Raw genomic sequence first — 16,353 nt, forward strand, 5'->3', positions numbered from 1 at the left:
TAAAGACCATTACAGTATACTAACACATATATATGTTAGTACTTTTTATTTTGCCTATATTTTTAATGTTCAAAAGCTCCATCTTGATGTGTGAATGTTTCTTTTTTTTTTAATTGTATCCTGCTCTTGTGTCATGAATGTGCTATCACTATGAGGAGATCATTGTTTTTTTAATCAGCTTTATTGAGATATAATTACATTCAATAAACTGCATCCATTTAAAGTGTATAATTCGAAAAGTTTTGACAGTTGTTCACACACCTGTGAAACCCCAAACACAAGATACAGACTATTTCAGCCTCACTTTGAGACTTTTTATGCCATATGCAATCCATCCTTCTCTCTGTCCTTGGCCCTAGTCATATTTTTTGTCATCATAGATTTGTTTGCATTTTCTAGAATTTTATATAACTGGAATTATACAGAATGTATTTTGTGTGTGTAGCTTTTTTTTACTTAGTGTAATAATTTTGAGATTCATTCACATTGTTTTGTGTATCAGTAGTTTGTGCCTTTTCATTGCTGAGTATTTTTCCATTGTGTGGCTATTCTATAATTTTTGTATCTATTCAACTATTGATAAACATTGGACCATTTTCAGCTTTGGGTCAATGTAACTAAAATTGCTTTAAATATTTGAGTGTAAGTCTTTGTTTGGACACAGGTTTTCACTTCTCTTGAAATGGTCATATTGGAGGTATGTTTAACTTTTTAAGAAACTGCTGAACAGTGTCCTGAAGCAAGTATACCATTTTATATAAAATTTATATAAAATGCAAATATTTTTTCTAATTGGTGACTTTGAATTTTCATTTTCTTAGGATTGCCTTTTAAAGAGCAACTGTCTTTAATTTTAACAAAACCCAACTTACCTATCATTCCATGGTTTGTAATTTTTTGTGTTCCAGCTAAGAAATCTCTGCCTAGCCCAGAGTTGCAAAGATTTTCCCTTGGGTCTAACAGATCTGCATACTCTTCTGTGTTTGAAATTATTCTGAAACATCTTCATTATCCTGTCCTTCCTTTGTCTCTATTCTCTAGTTTCATTGCCAGTCGGAAGCCTAGATTCTTTTATGACCTCACAGTCTTTTAGAGCTTCTCTCTCATTATTTCTGCACTATAAAGGTTCTCTTCAGCAAAACCACTGCTGTTGGTTCTAGTGTAACTCCTTCCCTTCTGGTCTGTTCTCACCATTTCTCCTGCCGCAAATATTCTGTTTCTTCCTTTGCACTTTAAAAGAAGATAAAGTCTTAGCATCAAAGCACATTCATTCATGTATTCATTACGTTTTCAACAGAACTCGCTTAAGGGCCTTAGGGACCCAAGCCCTGGGATGGGGCTTACACAGCCTGCGGAGCCTCACCCCTGCAGTGCTTAGTCTGGCGCAGAGGGAGGAAATCGAATACATCAGGATGGGTGTGGCGAGTGTGGCAGCTGTCAGGAGGCGCATTTGGCAAGGCTTTCCCCTTCTGAATTCTGAGCCAATCTAGAAGTTAGCACTGAGGCTGATGGGGGCCGAATGCTCAGGTTTGGTAAAGCTAGACTAGAGAACGTGGCTTTACTCAAGGCCACACCGAGCTTCCTGTTCCTCCCCCATTCTATGAAACTTCCCACTGAGAAACAGGCAGAGCAGCTGCATAAATATCCACATCCCTTCCTTGGGCTGGAACGGGGATGATTATTGCAAGGACAGGACAGGCACCCAGAGGGGAGGACATACCCCACAGGCAGACAGATCCCAAGTGAGTGGCAAGGTCACAGTGACAATGTACACACTACAGTCAGCTGACTGTCCACCTCTGCAGAAAGATCAGTGAGCTAAGGGGCTAGTGAGGAGGCATCTGGAAGGGTAGAGTACTTTGCCTCCAAGATTTCTACAGGAATCCTACTTTATGGATTCAAGCTGCAGCTGGCCAAATTATTTCAAAAGCAAAGGTTGTGGAAATTCCGTAGAAAATTTTATGGTTAAAAAAAAAAGAGTTATATTTGTTACTGTCTGTGGATATGTGGTACGTGGAGAGGCCTCTAAAAGTCAGAGTGCTGCTCAAAACATGGTACATGGACTGGCTGCCGATTGTCACTAGTCAGCAGCGAGACCAGGAGCCAGTGCCAGGATAAAAATTCGCCGATGGTGAAGTACAGGCTGTGTGGCTGACATCTTGGCTTTGTAGCAGGACTTTCTTGAGAGGGGAGCAGAGTGCTGACTTCTTTTCTGTACACATTTCCACCCATCTGTGAGCAGGCACTCTCAGCATTGCTGGCGGGCCTCATGCTTCTGGAAGTCTCTGCCAGCACCCTCCCTGAGACATGTCGAGGGTACTGGGTGGATGGGTGTCCTGAGGCCGGTGAGCTCACCTTGATCTGTGCCTGGCCAGGTGATTGCCATGATCAAAGGCCTGCAGGTGCTCATGGGCAGGATGGAGAGCGTCTTCAACCAGGCCATCAGGAACACCATCTACGCAGCCCTGCAGGACTTTGCCCAGGTGACCCTGCGCGAGCCCCTCAGGCAGGCAGTACGGAAGAAGAAGAATGTCCTCATCAGGTGGGTCTTCAGATGGCCTTTTTTAGGGCCATGTCCAAAATCAGGGGTGCTGGGTGCAGGCCACAGAGGATGTTCCTGGCTCAGTCAGCTTCCAGGGAAGTGTCTGAACACACAGACCCTTCCAATGAGTTCCAACAAGTTCTAAGAGGCTCTTTTAGAAGATTGGACATTTGGGATAATTTATGTCCCCATCTCTTAAGTTTGAAGCCCATATCCATACTGTATAGCTGTGTGAACTTAGTTACTTACCTTCTCTGAACCTCTGTTTCTTTCATTTGTAAAACATGGGTAAGAACGATACCTACTCAATAGGCTTTTGGGATAATGCAGTGAGAGAATTCACGTATAAACCTAAGCACTCCACAGCATGGAGCGAGTATGCAACACATAGAAGCTATTATTAAAGTTTTAAATATGCCGAGATTGAAATAGGACTAATGAAACTGTTCTATAAGCAAAAAGAAGAACAGCCATCCTGCTTCACTCAGCTTCTCTCCCACTGTATGGGCTCTGAGTTGAGTTCTCAGACAGCTGGTAGGCATCAGGATCGCTGGGGCACTTGTGAAATACAGACTTCCGGACTGCACCTCGGATCTGTGAAGCCAGCATCCCTGGGGGAGGGGCCCTGGCATGAGCATGGTTCACAGGCATGTCAGGAGCTCTAAGGCACGTGATCCTGGACACTGTGGACTCTGGATCCAAGCTTGCAGCACCTCCTGATGTTCTGAATCCTGGTTCTTCCTTCCCCAGCGTTCTACAGGCGATTCGGAAAACCATCTGTGACTGGGAGGGGGGCCGTGAGCCCCCCAATGACCCATGCTTGAAAGGGGAGAAGGACCCCAAGGGTGGATTTGACATCAAGGTGCCGCGGCGAGCCGTGGGTCCCTCCAGCACACAGGTAAGCGGCTCCAGGCACAGGCCAGTCTGCTGACTCAAAGGCCAGCCAGGCTACGGTAGGTCATCCTGGCTGGACCGTGGGGCAGTGGGGTCGGGAGTCCTCAGGCAAGAGGGGCAGGGCCAAGCAGCTGTTCTCGTCTTTTTCTGTGTTGTTTTGATGTAAGAGGGAGGACCACTAGCATAAGATTCAGGAGACCTGGGTTCTAGTCCTACGTACCTGTGTGACCTCGGGCACGTTATACTATCTCTTTGTGCCTCAGTTGTCTAATCTGGCAAAAGGGGGTAATACCAAAACTGGCTCTCCTAGCCCAGTGAAGTACAGGTTCCAAAGTATAGAGGTGTTTAACGTGGAACCTGTATGCATCTCTCTTGTCCCTTTTTAATGAATCCTGACCTCCCCTCTGCCTTCCCTTGTAGTGACATCCTAGCTTAGAAATTCCCAAATTTCTGCCTCTGACTTGCTGTGTGTTCTTGGGCAAGTGCCTTGACCTCTCTGAGCTCTGATTATCTTCTCTGTTAAATGAAAACTTTGGACAAGATCATGTTACTGACTAAACATCCCTTTTGCTATTCTCTGAACACACCCCAAATCACAAATTGAAAGTCTTTGACCCCTTAGAGAAAGTCTAATGATCAGAGATACTCAGAGTTGCTAACCAGAGCTTTTTGAACAAGAGGTTGTCTGTAGCTTATCCAAAGTAGTTGTAATATTATAGGGGGAAAAAAAGTAAAGAACCTAGGCACCTTAGTTAAATCCTTGCCACCTACTTAAGGATAAATAGTTTCTGGTAGGCTTTTTGAGGTACTGAGAAAAGGCTAATGGACCCATTACAGCTTTTAAAAGTCTTACAGGGCCCACAAGCCCCAGGCTGGGAGCTCTGGCTTCACATAACCCTTATGTCTTATCCCTGAAGTCCTGAGTCCTTGAATCACCTGAGATGAGCCATCTAAGGCTCACCCTGACCCTTTTCACTGTGTGTGTGTCTGTGTCTGGGTACGGGGATGGGGCAGGGAGGTGGGACCAGGGTGAGCTGGGATCACAGCGCTGTCATTGCAGCTTCCCTCAGCCAGCAGGCCCCTTGCACTTATCCTGCCTGCTTGAGAGACGTGAAACTTCTCAAGGAAGCTTCTGCAAACAGTTCTGTGTATATGTCAGGGTCCAGAGACCTTTCCAGTCCAGAACGGCCTGGAGGGGCTGAGCAGGGCTTCTGGGTGCTTCTTCTGGGCAAGGCAAAAGAGAGAATGGAAAAGTAGCAGAGAGGGGCCAAGAGGCAGAGAATGAGAGGGCAACGGGGGACAGGGAGGGAGAAAGGAGTGCTTGTGTGATGTGAGACGAAGTGTCGCCAACAGGCCCCTACCAATGCTCCCAGGCTCTGGTAGGGTGGCGAGGACACACCTGATGGACTCCTGGATGCTCCGCTTGGAATAGCCTTTAGAAACACACTAGTCCCAAACTAGTTGCTCCCCCCATTTTGCAGATGGGGAAACTGAGGTCCAGAGAGGGAACGTGACTTGTCCAAGTCACAAGGTGAGTCTAGGTGGAGGTGGGACGAGAACCAGGTCTCCTGACTCCCACCCCGGGGCTCTGTCAGGGCCCTAGGAGCACAGTAGATGTGGCATCTAGCAGAGCTGGGAGGTGACTGTTCCGGTGAATTAAATGCTCTGCTTAATAAAAGTAGGCGGGGAAAGTGTTTCCCCCTCTTGGATTTCAGGTAGTTAGAATCCGATACAAATCGGTCAGCATCTGCACAGGCCAGATGAAAGAATCTTTTCTTGGAGGACTCCAAAGGCCATCGTGAGAACAGGGCCTCTCGAGTCTTAGGGACGGTCAGCCGTGCCCACCGACAGGGTTGCAGAGGGTGGACTATCTGATGACCCACAGCTCCATGGTTCCTTTACCACAAAGGCGGGTGCTGTGCCCGGGGTGGTGTGCCGCTCCTCTCCGTGGCCACGCTGCCCAGCCCAGCCCAGGCCAGGCGCTCGGTGGGTGAGGTGCTAGAGAAGACCAGAGGATGGACGTGGTGGCAGAGGGAGGTTGGAGTGTCTCAGAGGTGGTCGGCAGGTGGCCTCTAGCAGTCGTGGCGGCTTTCCCACCGTATACAATACCTCTTGCTTTTCTCTCTCTCTCTCTCTCTCTTCTCTCTCCCTCTTCCCTGTCTCTCCTGCCCTCCCATTCCCTCCTCCTCTCTCCCATCTATGTCTTAGGCCTGCCAGTGGTCCCCGCGGGCTTTGTTTCACCCCACTGGTGGCACACAGGGCCGAAGAGGCTGCCGATCCTTGGTATAACACCGCCTGGCTGGGTTGGTTGGGTACACTTCTCCAGGAGGCAGCAGGAATGGACTAGCCTGGCTCCTCACGGCCCCTTCCAGCCCTAAGATTCAAAGACACATGGTGTGGAATTATCTAGATTAGCCCTTGCGCCCTTTGCACTTAAGGCCCTCTGTAAGCAGGAGTTAATTGTCTAGTAGACCTCCTGTAAGTACTGACCTTCACCTGCTTTCCACCCAGCACTTCGGCCGTGCCATGCTGCTGGCGCCCCCGGAGGGTGCAGCACCGCGGCCCCTCGATATTCAGGATTGGAAACGTGAGGTGGTGGGGGGCTCGCTCTGATCCTGCCGCGTTTCACGGTTCCTCCGAATGTTAGAACTGAAAGGGACTGGTTGGAGAAAGCATCTGGTACAACCTCCTCGTGTTGGCAGATAAGAAAACTGAGGCCCAGAGTGGGACTTTGTGCCCAAGGTCACACAGCAAGCCAGTGGCAGCGCGTGGCCCTAAAGCTCCGGCTTTTGACTGTGAGTCCAGCGCTCCAAACCTGGGGCCACATGGCTGTCCAGAAGAGCAGGGAGGGACTCCAGGGTGACGTGGAATGAGGTTCTCCTCTGATGCCCACGCCCTGGTCAAGCAGAGCAGGCGAGAACCTGGGCCTTGAAAGACCTGGTAACCACAGGAGGCCCCCGGCCCCAGGCAGGGCATCCTTCAGGGCTGGCCCATCTCCTTGAAGGCTATACATGCTAAGTTTACTTCTCCAACCCTAAACTGGTGCTTCCTTAAGACAGTGCTTATTAAGGGCAGATATCTACAGGGAAAAAAAAAAAGACTAGAAATACAACACAAAACAACCTTTTCCCCTGGATGGAGGGCCAGCCCGTGACCTTCCCATCTTCCTTTCTTTTTCAAGCTGTACATGGTGCGGACCATGCTTGAATCGCTCATCGCGGACAAAAGCGGTTCCAAGAAGACCCTGCGGAGCAGCCTGGATGGACCCATCGTCCTGGCCATCGAAGACTTCCACAAGCAGTCCTTCTTCTTCACGCACCTGCTCAACATCAGCGGTGAGCATCCTGTTGGGATGGGGAGGGGAAGGGCTCCCAGGAACCAGAGCAGCTCAGGCTGTTGGGCCAGAAGTTGCAGACATGGGATCATCGACCCAAAGGGGCACGTTTTGCCACCAAAGATAAAAGGCACACTTTCCAGTGGATTCTTAGAAAGGCCAGGCTCAGTCCAGCTCTTGTGAGTCAGTTGAATTTAGGAGATATTTGTGGCCAATTTTTTGTGAAGTCTTTAGTAAAGGGGGATCACAAACAGGTAACACACACAGATGCACGTAGGGACCAGGTCAGCTTTTTGCTTTTAAACAGCATCTCTGAACTGATTTAGTGCCTGTTGCTCCTAGCAAAGGGGGCTTCCAGGCTGCACCCCATCCCTTGTTCCCCCCTCCACCTCTCCAGTGGATGGAATGCATGTGCAGATGGGATGAAGGGAAGGGAGAGTAGCATCCAAGGGTCCCAAGAGGGTGATGTGTCTGTTGGTATCGAAAAGGGTGATCTTCTAGGTAGAGAGCAGTCTTTGCTGTTGTTCACTCAGTCATGTCCAACTCATGACGACCCCATGAACTGCAGCATGCCAGGCTTCCCTGTCCTTCACTATCTCCTGCAATTTGTTCAGATCATGTCCACTGAGTCGGTGATGCCATCCAATCATCTCGTCCTCTGTCACCCCCTTCTCCTCCTGCCTTCAATCTTTTCCTGCATCAGGATCTTTTCCAATGAGTCCTCTCTTCGCATCAAGTGAACAAAGTATTGGGGCTTCAGCTTCAGCATCAGTCCTTCCAGTGCATATTCAGGGTTGATTTCCTTTCAGACTGACTGGTTAGATCTCCTTGCTGTCCAAGGGACTCTCAAGAGAGTAGTCTAGAAAGGGACTTTGAGGCCTCTGAGTAGTAAGGAATCCAGAATTATCACTAGCAAGGATCATGGGCCTGCAGTCCAGTCAGAAGTGGACACCTGTAGATCTATCTCGACACTTAACAACAAAGACACTCTGACACTTAGATGTCATGTTTTCAGGATGGCTTTGTACAGACATGATGGAAACTGTAGGGGCATCTAAATCTCTCAACCATCACTGCTCTCCCAGCCTCCACACTGGTGGGTGAACAAACACTGTCTTCTTTTTTTTTTTGCCACACCTCACAGCTTACAGGATTCTAGTTCTTCAGCTAGGGATTGAACCTGTACCCTTGGCAGTGAAAGTGCAAAATCCTAACCAGTGGACCACCAAGGAATTCCCCAAACACTGTCTTCTCAACAGATGTTAGGCTGCCCTTCAGGTCCAGGAGAGCAGGGTCTACTAATGGAGTCGTATTCTTGAGTACCTGCTCTGTACCTAGTACAATGAAAGAAGAATAAGAGGTAAAAAAATTAGAACTAGGATCTTCCAGTGCTTCTGATGTGTAACCCGGGCTCTTTCCCTCATGCTTCCAGAAGCCCTGCAGCAGTGTTGTGACCTATCCCAGCTCTGGTTCAGAGAATTCTTCCTGGAGTTGACCATGGGCCGACGAATCCAGTTCCCCATCGAGATGTCCATGCCCTGGATTCTAACGGACCATATCTTGGAAACCAAAGAACCTTCCATGATGGAGTAAGAGGCAGGGTTGGGCCAGCAAGGAGGTTCCCAGGGTGCTGGTGGAGGGCAGTTTGCTAGCCAGAGAGCCCTGTTCTTTCCAGAACTTTCCAGATGACACAGTGTGTCCCACCCAGTGTCAGGTCACCTCCACATGTGACTCAGCCTTGCAGAAAGGCTCAGACATCAACCAGCCTGACTGCCCTTGCTGGCTTTGTCAGCCTCATCCCAACCGTGTTGGTAAAATGATCATCTCTAAAAATTGGGACGCTGATGTCCTTAATGGATGCCCCACTGCTTTTAGTCCCAGACTGATTTTTTTCAGGCCTCGCATCATGGGCTTTGATCTCTGTGGGCAGACTGTAAAATAAGTCATTTCCTAAGTAGAGCCTGGAAACATCATAGCACGCTTAAAGTGCCTCTTTTTCCCAACGCTGAATCTGTTCACACAACTGTGCATGTTTCCTGAGCACGTTTAAGTCTGCCTGCCTTAAGAGAGACCGTTAGTAAGCTACTTGCCATTGTTTTTCCCTCCTCAGGTATGTCCTCTATCCTTTGGATCTGTACAACGACAGCGCCTACTATGCTCTGACCAAGTTTAAAAAGCAGTTCCTGTATGATGAGATCGAAGCCGAGGCAAGTGACTGCTTTTCCTTTTGTTCCCACCATCATGCTCTGAGAGTCTGGACTTTTCAGATCTCTAACCACGGGCCCAGAGTGGAGTGTCTGTTTGAGCTGTGATAACGAAATACCACAGACTGTGGGGCTTAAAAATTACAGAAATGTATTTCTCATAGTTCAGGAGGCTAGAAGTCTTAGGTCAGGGTAGCAGCAGTCAGGGAATGCCCTCTTCTGGGTTCCAGACTTCTCACTGTGTCCTCACGGGGTGGCCAGGGCCAGGGAGCTCTCTGGGATCTCTTTTGTAAGAGCACTGATGCCATTCACGAAGGTTCCATCCTGATGACCTCACCACTCCTAATTCCATCACACTTGGGGGTTAAGATTTCAGCACATGAGTTTAGGGGGACACAAACATTCAGACCATAGTATGAGCTATCAGTGACTTGCTTTGGCGACTGATCTTTATACATTGTGATAATCAAAGGGAACCTAGTGGAAGGGGGGTATGGTGTTTCTTTTTCAGATGTTTAGTAACGGCAAATAATAGAACTACATGGGTAAAATTAATTCTCTAATAGGTCTTTTACAGTTGGATTAATTGGTGATAACAACAACAACAGGAATACTACCAAGAATTCCCTGGTGGTCCAGTGGTTAAGACTATGTTTTTCCACTGTAGGGGGCATGGGTTTGATTCCTGGTCACAAAACTAAGATCCTACATGCCATACGGCACAGCCAAAAAAAAAAGAAAAACAGTAATACTACCTATTGATTATTATATTTATACCGTTTGCCAGGTACAAAGCACTTTATGGACATTTTAGATAATCTTTACAATGATTTAAATAAATATATACTACTATCTAGTTTAGAGTGTTCAAGTATCATTGCCCCAATATCACAGTTTACAGAGTTTCATTCTAGTACTGCTGGGACTGAAATAGCCATCTTCTCATGTGTGAAGCTGTTGAATTGTCGTTTAATGGCTTTATTTTTGCAATGGTCAGCAAAGGCTAGGATACACTGCAGTAACAAACAATCACAAATTCTTAGTAGTTTGAGACCAAAGTTTCATTTCTCTTTTATGGGTTGACTAGGAGCTCTGTTCCATGTAGTCTTTAATCTGGAACCCATCTGGGATATTCAGTAGTTGCCATAGCAGGGAGATGTGTCAGGGTGAATTTATACTCTGATACTTAAAGCTTCCAGCTGGAAGTGACACATGTCATTGGTCAAAGCAAGTCACTTGGTTATGCTTGCTTTCAAAGAGGAGTGAAAAAGTGCAGTCCTACCACAGGCCAACAAGGAGCAGAAACTGGAGATCAACAGCACTAAGGACTACAAAATATCTCAGTTTTGTCATCTGGAAATTGGAATGAGAGTCTCCACTCAAGTATGTGAAGTTATATAAACACATAATTAGACCAATTATCATTATAAGATTTTCAAATATAAGGTACAAATATAAGATATTCTTATTTATAAAGGATAGATGTGAATATTTTAGGATAAGCATTACTACCAAATTAGTTTGAAAGTTTATATATTTCAAACAAAAGCTAGTAGAGATGCTGCTTTCTTTCTAAATCTTTCAATTGCTGTGGGAGTTGAGAACCTTGGGGAAGCCCAATGCAAATCTGTCCTCTTCTGAGCAGTATGCAAACTTGGGAAGAAAGGTTCCAGCAGACAAGGTAATTGGTTGCCTCTCAACTTTAACAAGTCCATTTTCTGATAAGATTTTAGTTAATCATGTTCTCTAACAGGTTGAAAACAAAAAATCTAGGAGTATCCTATAGACAAGTGACGTTTAAAAAATAAATGGAAAGAAAGCATACAGACCAGCCCAGAATAGCATAGGTGGCCATGAAGCAGAAGTGTAAATTGTCCGCCTGTCTTTTCCCATCCTCAGACTCTGTTTTGAACCTGGAAAGGCCTCTGCGTGGTTCCCCAAGCTCCGTCTCCTACCCCTGCCCTCAAACAATGGCCGTTTGGTCAACCCTGGGCCCTCGGGGTATATATATCTGCAGTGCAGTCCACCCCCAGGGGTGAACCCAGGGCAAAGAGCACATAGGCCCTAGCAGGGGCTTGGGCTATTTGGGCAAGAATATTCAAAGCTGGTTCTAGAAGGGGAGCAGGAGTTGAGCACCCCCACCTGGACCCTATGGATTCTTTGCCTATAGGAGCCCCCCCGGGCACCCTTGAAGCTCAAAGTCCAGGGCAGAGGGCTTGGTTACTCGCATACATTGTTTTTATGTTCAAAATAGTATTTATGGTATGAAATAAAAGATATGAAAGCTCTTTGGATAAAGAGCCTCATGGAGCTGGGAGTTTGGTGCTAAAAGGATGGAAGATTAATCACCTAAATTCAGTCTGTTGCTACAAAGTTATCCCATTATTACCCTGCAACTACCACAGCCCATCTCTTTAACATCCCACCTTTGGCCATTCCCTGCTCTTGCCATCATTGGAGAATTTGGTTTCAATCCCCTGTGTCTAGGTTGAACTTTCTTCTCACCTGAACATCATGTTCTGGTACCGACACGATAAAACACTGAAAAGGCAAGATGGTCTCTTGCTCACCAAAGATTTTTAAGCAAACTTTTTAAAAAGGAGGTTTTTAAATTTTTAATGACCATCAACTTCTTTCTTTGCAATGCAAGGTAAAAATAAAATGAAAGTAAAAGAAAAGAAAGTCTATTAGGAGATGGGGAGACTGATATGTGTAATTACAGGATGTGGGCAGGTACCTTGTAACAGCCACGAGGTGGCCAGTGGGGAGGGCAATTCTTCAACAGCTTTTTGAATCTTGCCTTCTCTGTGCCTGGTTGAGGACCTTGAGAGCAAGGGACCACACTTCCCAAACGTACTCGGCCACAGAATCTTTTTTTTTTTTCTTTCCTTCAAAGCATCATGTTCCCTCTCACACTTTCAGGCAGTCCTACCCCACTGCCCTCTTCAGTTGCTGCAGTTTCTCTAATAAAGTGGGACAGACACCAGTGACATTTCCTGCTTTCTTCACCAGGTGAACCTGTGTTTTGATCAGTTTGTCTACAAGCTGGCGGACCAGATATTTGCCTACTACAAAGCCATGGCCGGCAGGTATGAGAGCTCAGCACTATGGCACCAAACTTTCCTAAGATTGCCACCTGGAAGGCAAGATCCTGTGTTACAAAACCTCCCTTCTGCTTTAGCATCTAAGGAAATCTGAATGATTCCATTAGCCTGGATTGGGTGCTAGCAAGTAGAAGAAAGAGAAATAGGCAGATATGGGGCTAGACCTCACAGAGCTTACAGTGTAGTGAGAAAAATAGACAATAATGAAAACTATTGAATGCACAGTGACAAGGGAGATTCCTATGAAAGAAAATTTATTGGGAATATATAACAGTTAAACCTGAACCAGTCTTTAGGGTGGGTAACTGGAAGGGCTATCCTGAGGTAACATTTGAGTTCACATCTGAAGTGAATAGGTGTTGATTGAGTTAAACTAGGTAAAGAATGGAAACTGCAGGTAAAACAAACGACTGTGCAAAGTCCCTTTGGCAAAAGCATAATATTAATAGCATGCATACCTCGTAGGGTTGTTGAAAGGTTTAATTAAAATTAGTGCATGTAAATATCTCATTCACAGACCGCAGAGTGGTGTGCTGTGTGGTAAAGCTGGGCAGGTAGGCAGGGCCCAGGCCCTGTGGTCTTATAGGCATTTATCCTAGGAGAAGTGGAACACTATGGGATGATTTCCAAAGTATGACAGTGACCTGGTTTGATTTTTATTTTTAGAAGTTTGATGTTTTAAAACATTAAAATGTAGGGAATGGATTGGAGTGAGCAAATACGGGGAGTGTGAAGATCAAACAGGAGACCAGGGAAGAAGTCTAGGTGTGCCAGTTCTCACAGGCTCACTGGTATTGTCAGTATGGGCTGATTTAGACCCCTATGATTTCCTGTGTTCGAGGAACCCTCGATAGTACTGGTCAGCAAAAACCTCTCTCTCTCTTTCTCTCTCTCTCTATATATAGATACATATATGTATCTATATATATACATATGTATGTATATATATAGAGAGAGAGATACATAGATACAGAGAGATACATAGATACATATACATATATGTATCTATATATATAGGGTAGTTCTCTTTTTTATTGGAAATCCAAATGTACAAACCAGAAATTTCAAGGATTGTTACATTTTTCAACAGTTAAAGACTTGCTTCCTTTTGCTTTCAACAACTGGAGTTTCTCTAATGTATTTCAGTCAAGAGTTGGTGTGGTGATGGTTTAGTCGCTAAGTAGAGTCTGACTCTTGCGAACCCATCAACCGTAGCCCGCCAGACTCCTCTGTCCATGGGATTTCCCAGGCAGGAATACTGGAGTGGGTTGCCATTTCCTTCTCCAGGGGATCTTCCCAACCCAGGAATCGAACCCATGTTTCCTGCATTGGCAGGCGGATTCTTTACTGCTGAGCCACCAGGGCTTCCCAAGAGTCGGTGTACAGCACACAAGTGTCTGTTAACACAGAGTGTGCGTTAAATGAAATGAATGACTCTTAATGATGGAAACTATAGAAAGCATATACTTAGGGTTTCAGGGAAGCATAGAGAATGCAGCCTTTCACAAAGGAATGACTTTACAAGGATCTGGATTGGATTGAATTGTATGTGGTCCTACCAGAGAGCTGGGCTTCCAGTTTCTCCAAGATAATTCCAGTTATCTTCAAAATATGCTGGTCCATTGTCTGCGTAAACAAACTCAGACTTGTCAAACCCTGAGTCCTCTATATATTTAGTTTACAAAATATCCTTATCTAAAAGAGGAATCTTGGTCTATATCCCTTCTCATAAGACCTGTGGTTTGTCAAAAATACAGGAAGTTGGGGGAGATTGTGAGAAGTTGGAAGAGTCAGAAAGTGCCAGAGGGACAGAATGATCTAGATCACTGCTGTCCATCAGAAATATAATGCAGGCACAAGTGTAATTTTAATAGTCATATTTTTAAAATTAACAATAATACATTATATAATCTATGATATCTAAAATATTACAATTTCAACATGTAATCAGTGAAAATTACTAAAGAGATAGTTTTTGTTGTTTTTTCTTAAATCTTCAACACCTCGTGTGTATTTTATACTAATAGCGCATCTCAGCGTGGACCCACCATGTTTCAGATTCTTGGGGGCTCAGCTGGTGGGTGGCTGCTGTGTTGGACAGTGTAGATTTAGATGATGTCACTTTCCTGCTTAAACCTTTCAGTGGCTTCAATTATGCTGAGAAAACATTTAACCTCTTTACTGTGGCTTGTGTCATCCCACAAGGATCTGGCCCCTAGACTAACTTGTAAATTCATTTTTGTACTATGCTCTCCAACACACCCCACCCCTTATCTACATCTTTCCTTTTTCTCAATGTACCAAGCTAATCATGCCTGAAAGATTCTTCCCCCAAATCTTTCCATTTTTAGCATTTAGGTCTCTGTCCAACAGGACCTCTTGAGAGAGACTTTCCATGACCTCCTAACACCAAATGATCCTGTTTTGTTATTTTCAGAGCACTTATTGCTCTGCAATCCATGACTCAGTGTGAAAGATCATAATAGAACATCTAATTCTTAGGGTTGTCATGAGATTAAAAATGACTGTGTGCATGTCTATATGCATGCCTGGTGAATAGTAAATACTATGCAGGTATTTACTATTGTCTACTGAAGCGACTTAGCAGCAGCAGGAGCAACATTATTTTATTCCTCTGCTTATTTATTTATTATCAGTCTCTTTTCCCTAGAACCCAAGCTCCACAAGGATGGGAACTTTGAATCCTTGGTACCTAGACTGTTTCCTGGGCTAAACTAAGCATGTACTCAATTGCTTTTATGGTAAAATAAATAAATAAATAAATAAAAGGAAAAAAGCAGCTCAACTTCTGTGTTGCCTGTCTTTAATGGAGAAATTTCATTTCACCTATTGAGCTTCTCCAGGTGAAAAAAATTTAAAGAACTTTGCTCTACAGCAGAAAAAATAATAATATTTAAAATATATAACATAGTGCTCTATGAGGAGAACCTATGGTTTGAAATACATATGGCTGAGTGATTGAACTCCATTCACTGTCATGTTTACTGGTTTACTGGCCTTATTTCACTTTTATCCTTTCCAGCGTCCTGTTGGATAAACGTTTTAGGGCCGAATGTAAGAATTACGGAGTCATCATTCCATACCCACCATCCAACCGCTATGAAACTCTGTTGAAACAGAGACACGTCCAGGTATGGAGACAGAGGGAATGGTGGGAGAGAGGGGCTGTGATGTTAGCCTAGAGATCAGAAATCAGGACCCAGTATCATCTGCCCTGGGCATTGCCCTGTGTGGGCTGCTGAGCATAGGATAACCCAGCCTGAGAATCTTACCAAGAGGCACTGGGCTTCCTTCGGTTCAAGTTCTAGGCTTCTCAGCCCATCTGCTGCTCACTTCAGTTGAAGCGGGCCACCAGAGCTTTTGAATACCCATCGTGAGCTGCCTATCAACTCTGAATATTCCCAGGAAGGATAGATGCTGAAGCTGAAACTCCAATACTTCGGCCACCTGATGTGAAGAGCTGACTTATTGGAAAAGCCCCTGATGCTGGGAAAGATTGAAGGCAGAAGCAGAAGGGGTTGGCAGAGGAGTCACCAACTCAATGGACATGAATTTGAGCAAACCCCAGGGGATTCTGGAGGACAGAGAAGCCTGAAGTGCTTATAGTCCATGGGGGTCATGAAGAGTTGAACATGACTTAGCGGCTGAACAACAACGTGAACTTCAGCCCACCTCCTCCAGTCGGGACTGATGTTCGGAAATGGGAAAGTCTATCCCTGACTTTCCCATTATGGTATGGAGTTAGTCTTCGTTAACATTTGACCCATGATGTAGAGGAAATGCTGCCAGGAGCCCAGAGACATATCCCTGCTTAACAATGTTCATGGGAGCCAGGCAGACAAAATAAGAGATGTTTTCAGTCCAGTTCAGTTCAGTTCAGTCGCTCAGTCGTGTCCAACTCTTTGCGACCCCATGAATGGCAGCACACTAGGCCTCACTGTCCATCACCAACTTCCGGAGTTTACTCAAACTCATGCCCATCGAGTCAGTGATGCCATCCAGCCATCTCATCCTCTGTCATCCCCTGCTCCTCCTGCCCCCAATCCCTCCCAGCATCAGGGTCTTTTCCAATGAGTCAGCTCTTTGCATGAGGTGTCCAAAGTATTGGAGTTTCAGCTTCAGCATCAGTCCCTCCAATGAACATCCAGGACTGATCTCCTCTAGGATGGACTGGTTGGATCTCTCTGCAGTCCAAGGGACTCTCTGACCAACCTAGATAGCATATTAAAAAGCAGAGACATGACTTTGCCAACA

At 45.5% G+C, this 16,353-nt stretch overlaps 1 protein-coding gene across 2 annotated transcripts in view; it reads left to right on the forward strand.

Moving 5' to 3' along the window:
• Positions 1-16,353, forward strand: part of CYFIP2 (cytoplasmic FMR1 interacting protein 2) — a 111,662-nt gene that overhangs the window by 30,391 nt on the left and 64,918 nt on the right. Inside the window, exons 13-20 of one of the 2 annotated variants that reach the window (XM_020893445.2) lie at positions 2,376-2,542; positions 3,293-3,440; positions 5,645-5,719; positions 6,618-6,771; positions 8,203-8,359; positions 8,881-8,977; positions 11,987-12,063; positions 15,122-15,230. In XM_020893445.2, coding sequence (XP_020749104.1) covers positions 2,376-2,542; positions 3,293-3,440; positions 5,645-5,719; positions 6,618-6,771; positions 8,203-8,359; positions 8,881-8,977; positions 11,987-12,063; positions 15,122-15,230 — 984 coding nt within the window. The remainder of the gene's footprint in view (positions 1-2,375; positions 2,543-3,292; positions 3,441-5,644; positions 5,720-6,617; positions 6,772-8,202; positions 8,360-8,880; positions 8,978-11,986; positions 12,064-15,121; positions 15,231-16,353) is intronic. The other variant, XM_020893446.2, reaches the window with a different exon arrangement.

This window comes from Odocoileus virginianus, chromosome 3 (assembly GCF_023699985.2).
Source record: "Odocoileus virginianus isolate 20LAN1187 ecotype Illinois chromosome 3, Ovbor_1.2, whole genome shotgun sequence".
Taxonomy (NCBI): Eukaryota; Metazoa; Chordata; class Mammalia; order Artiodactyla; family Cervidae; genus Odocoileus; species Odocoileus virginianus.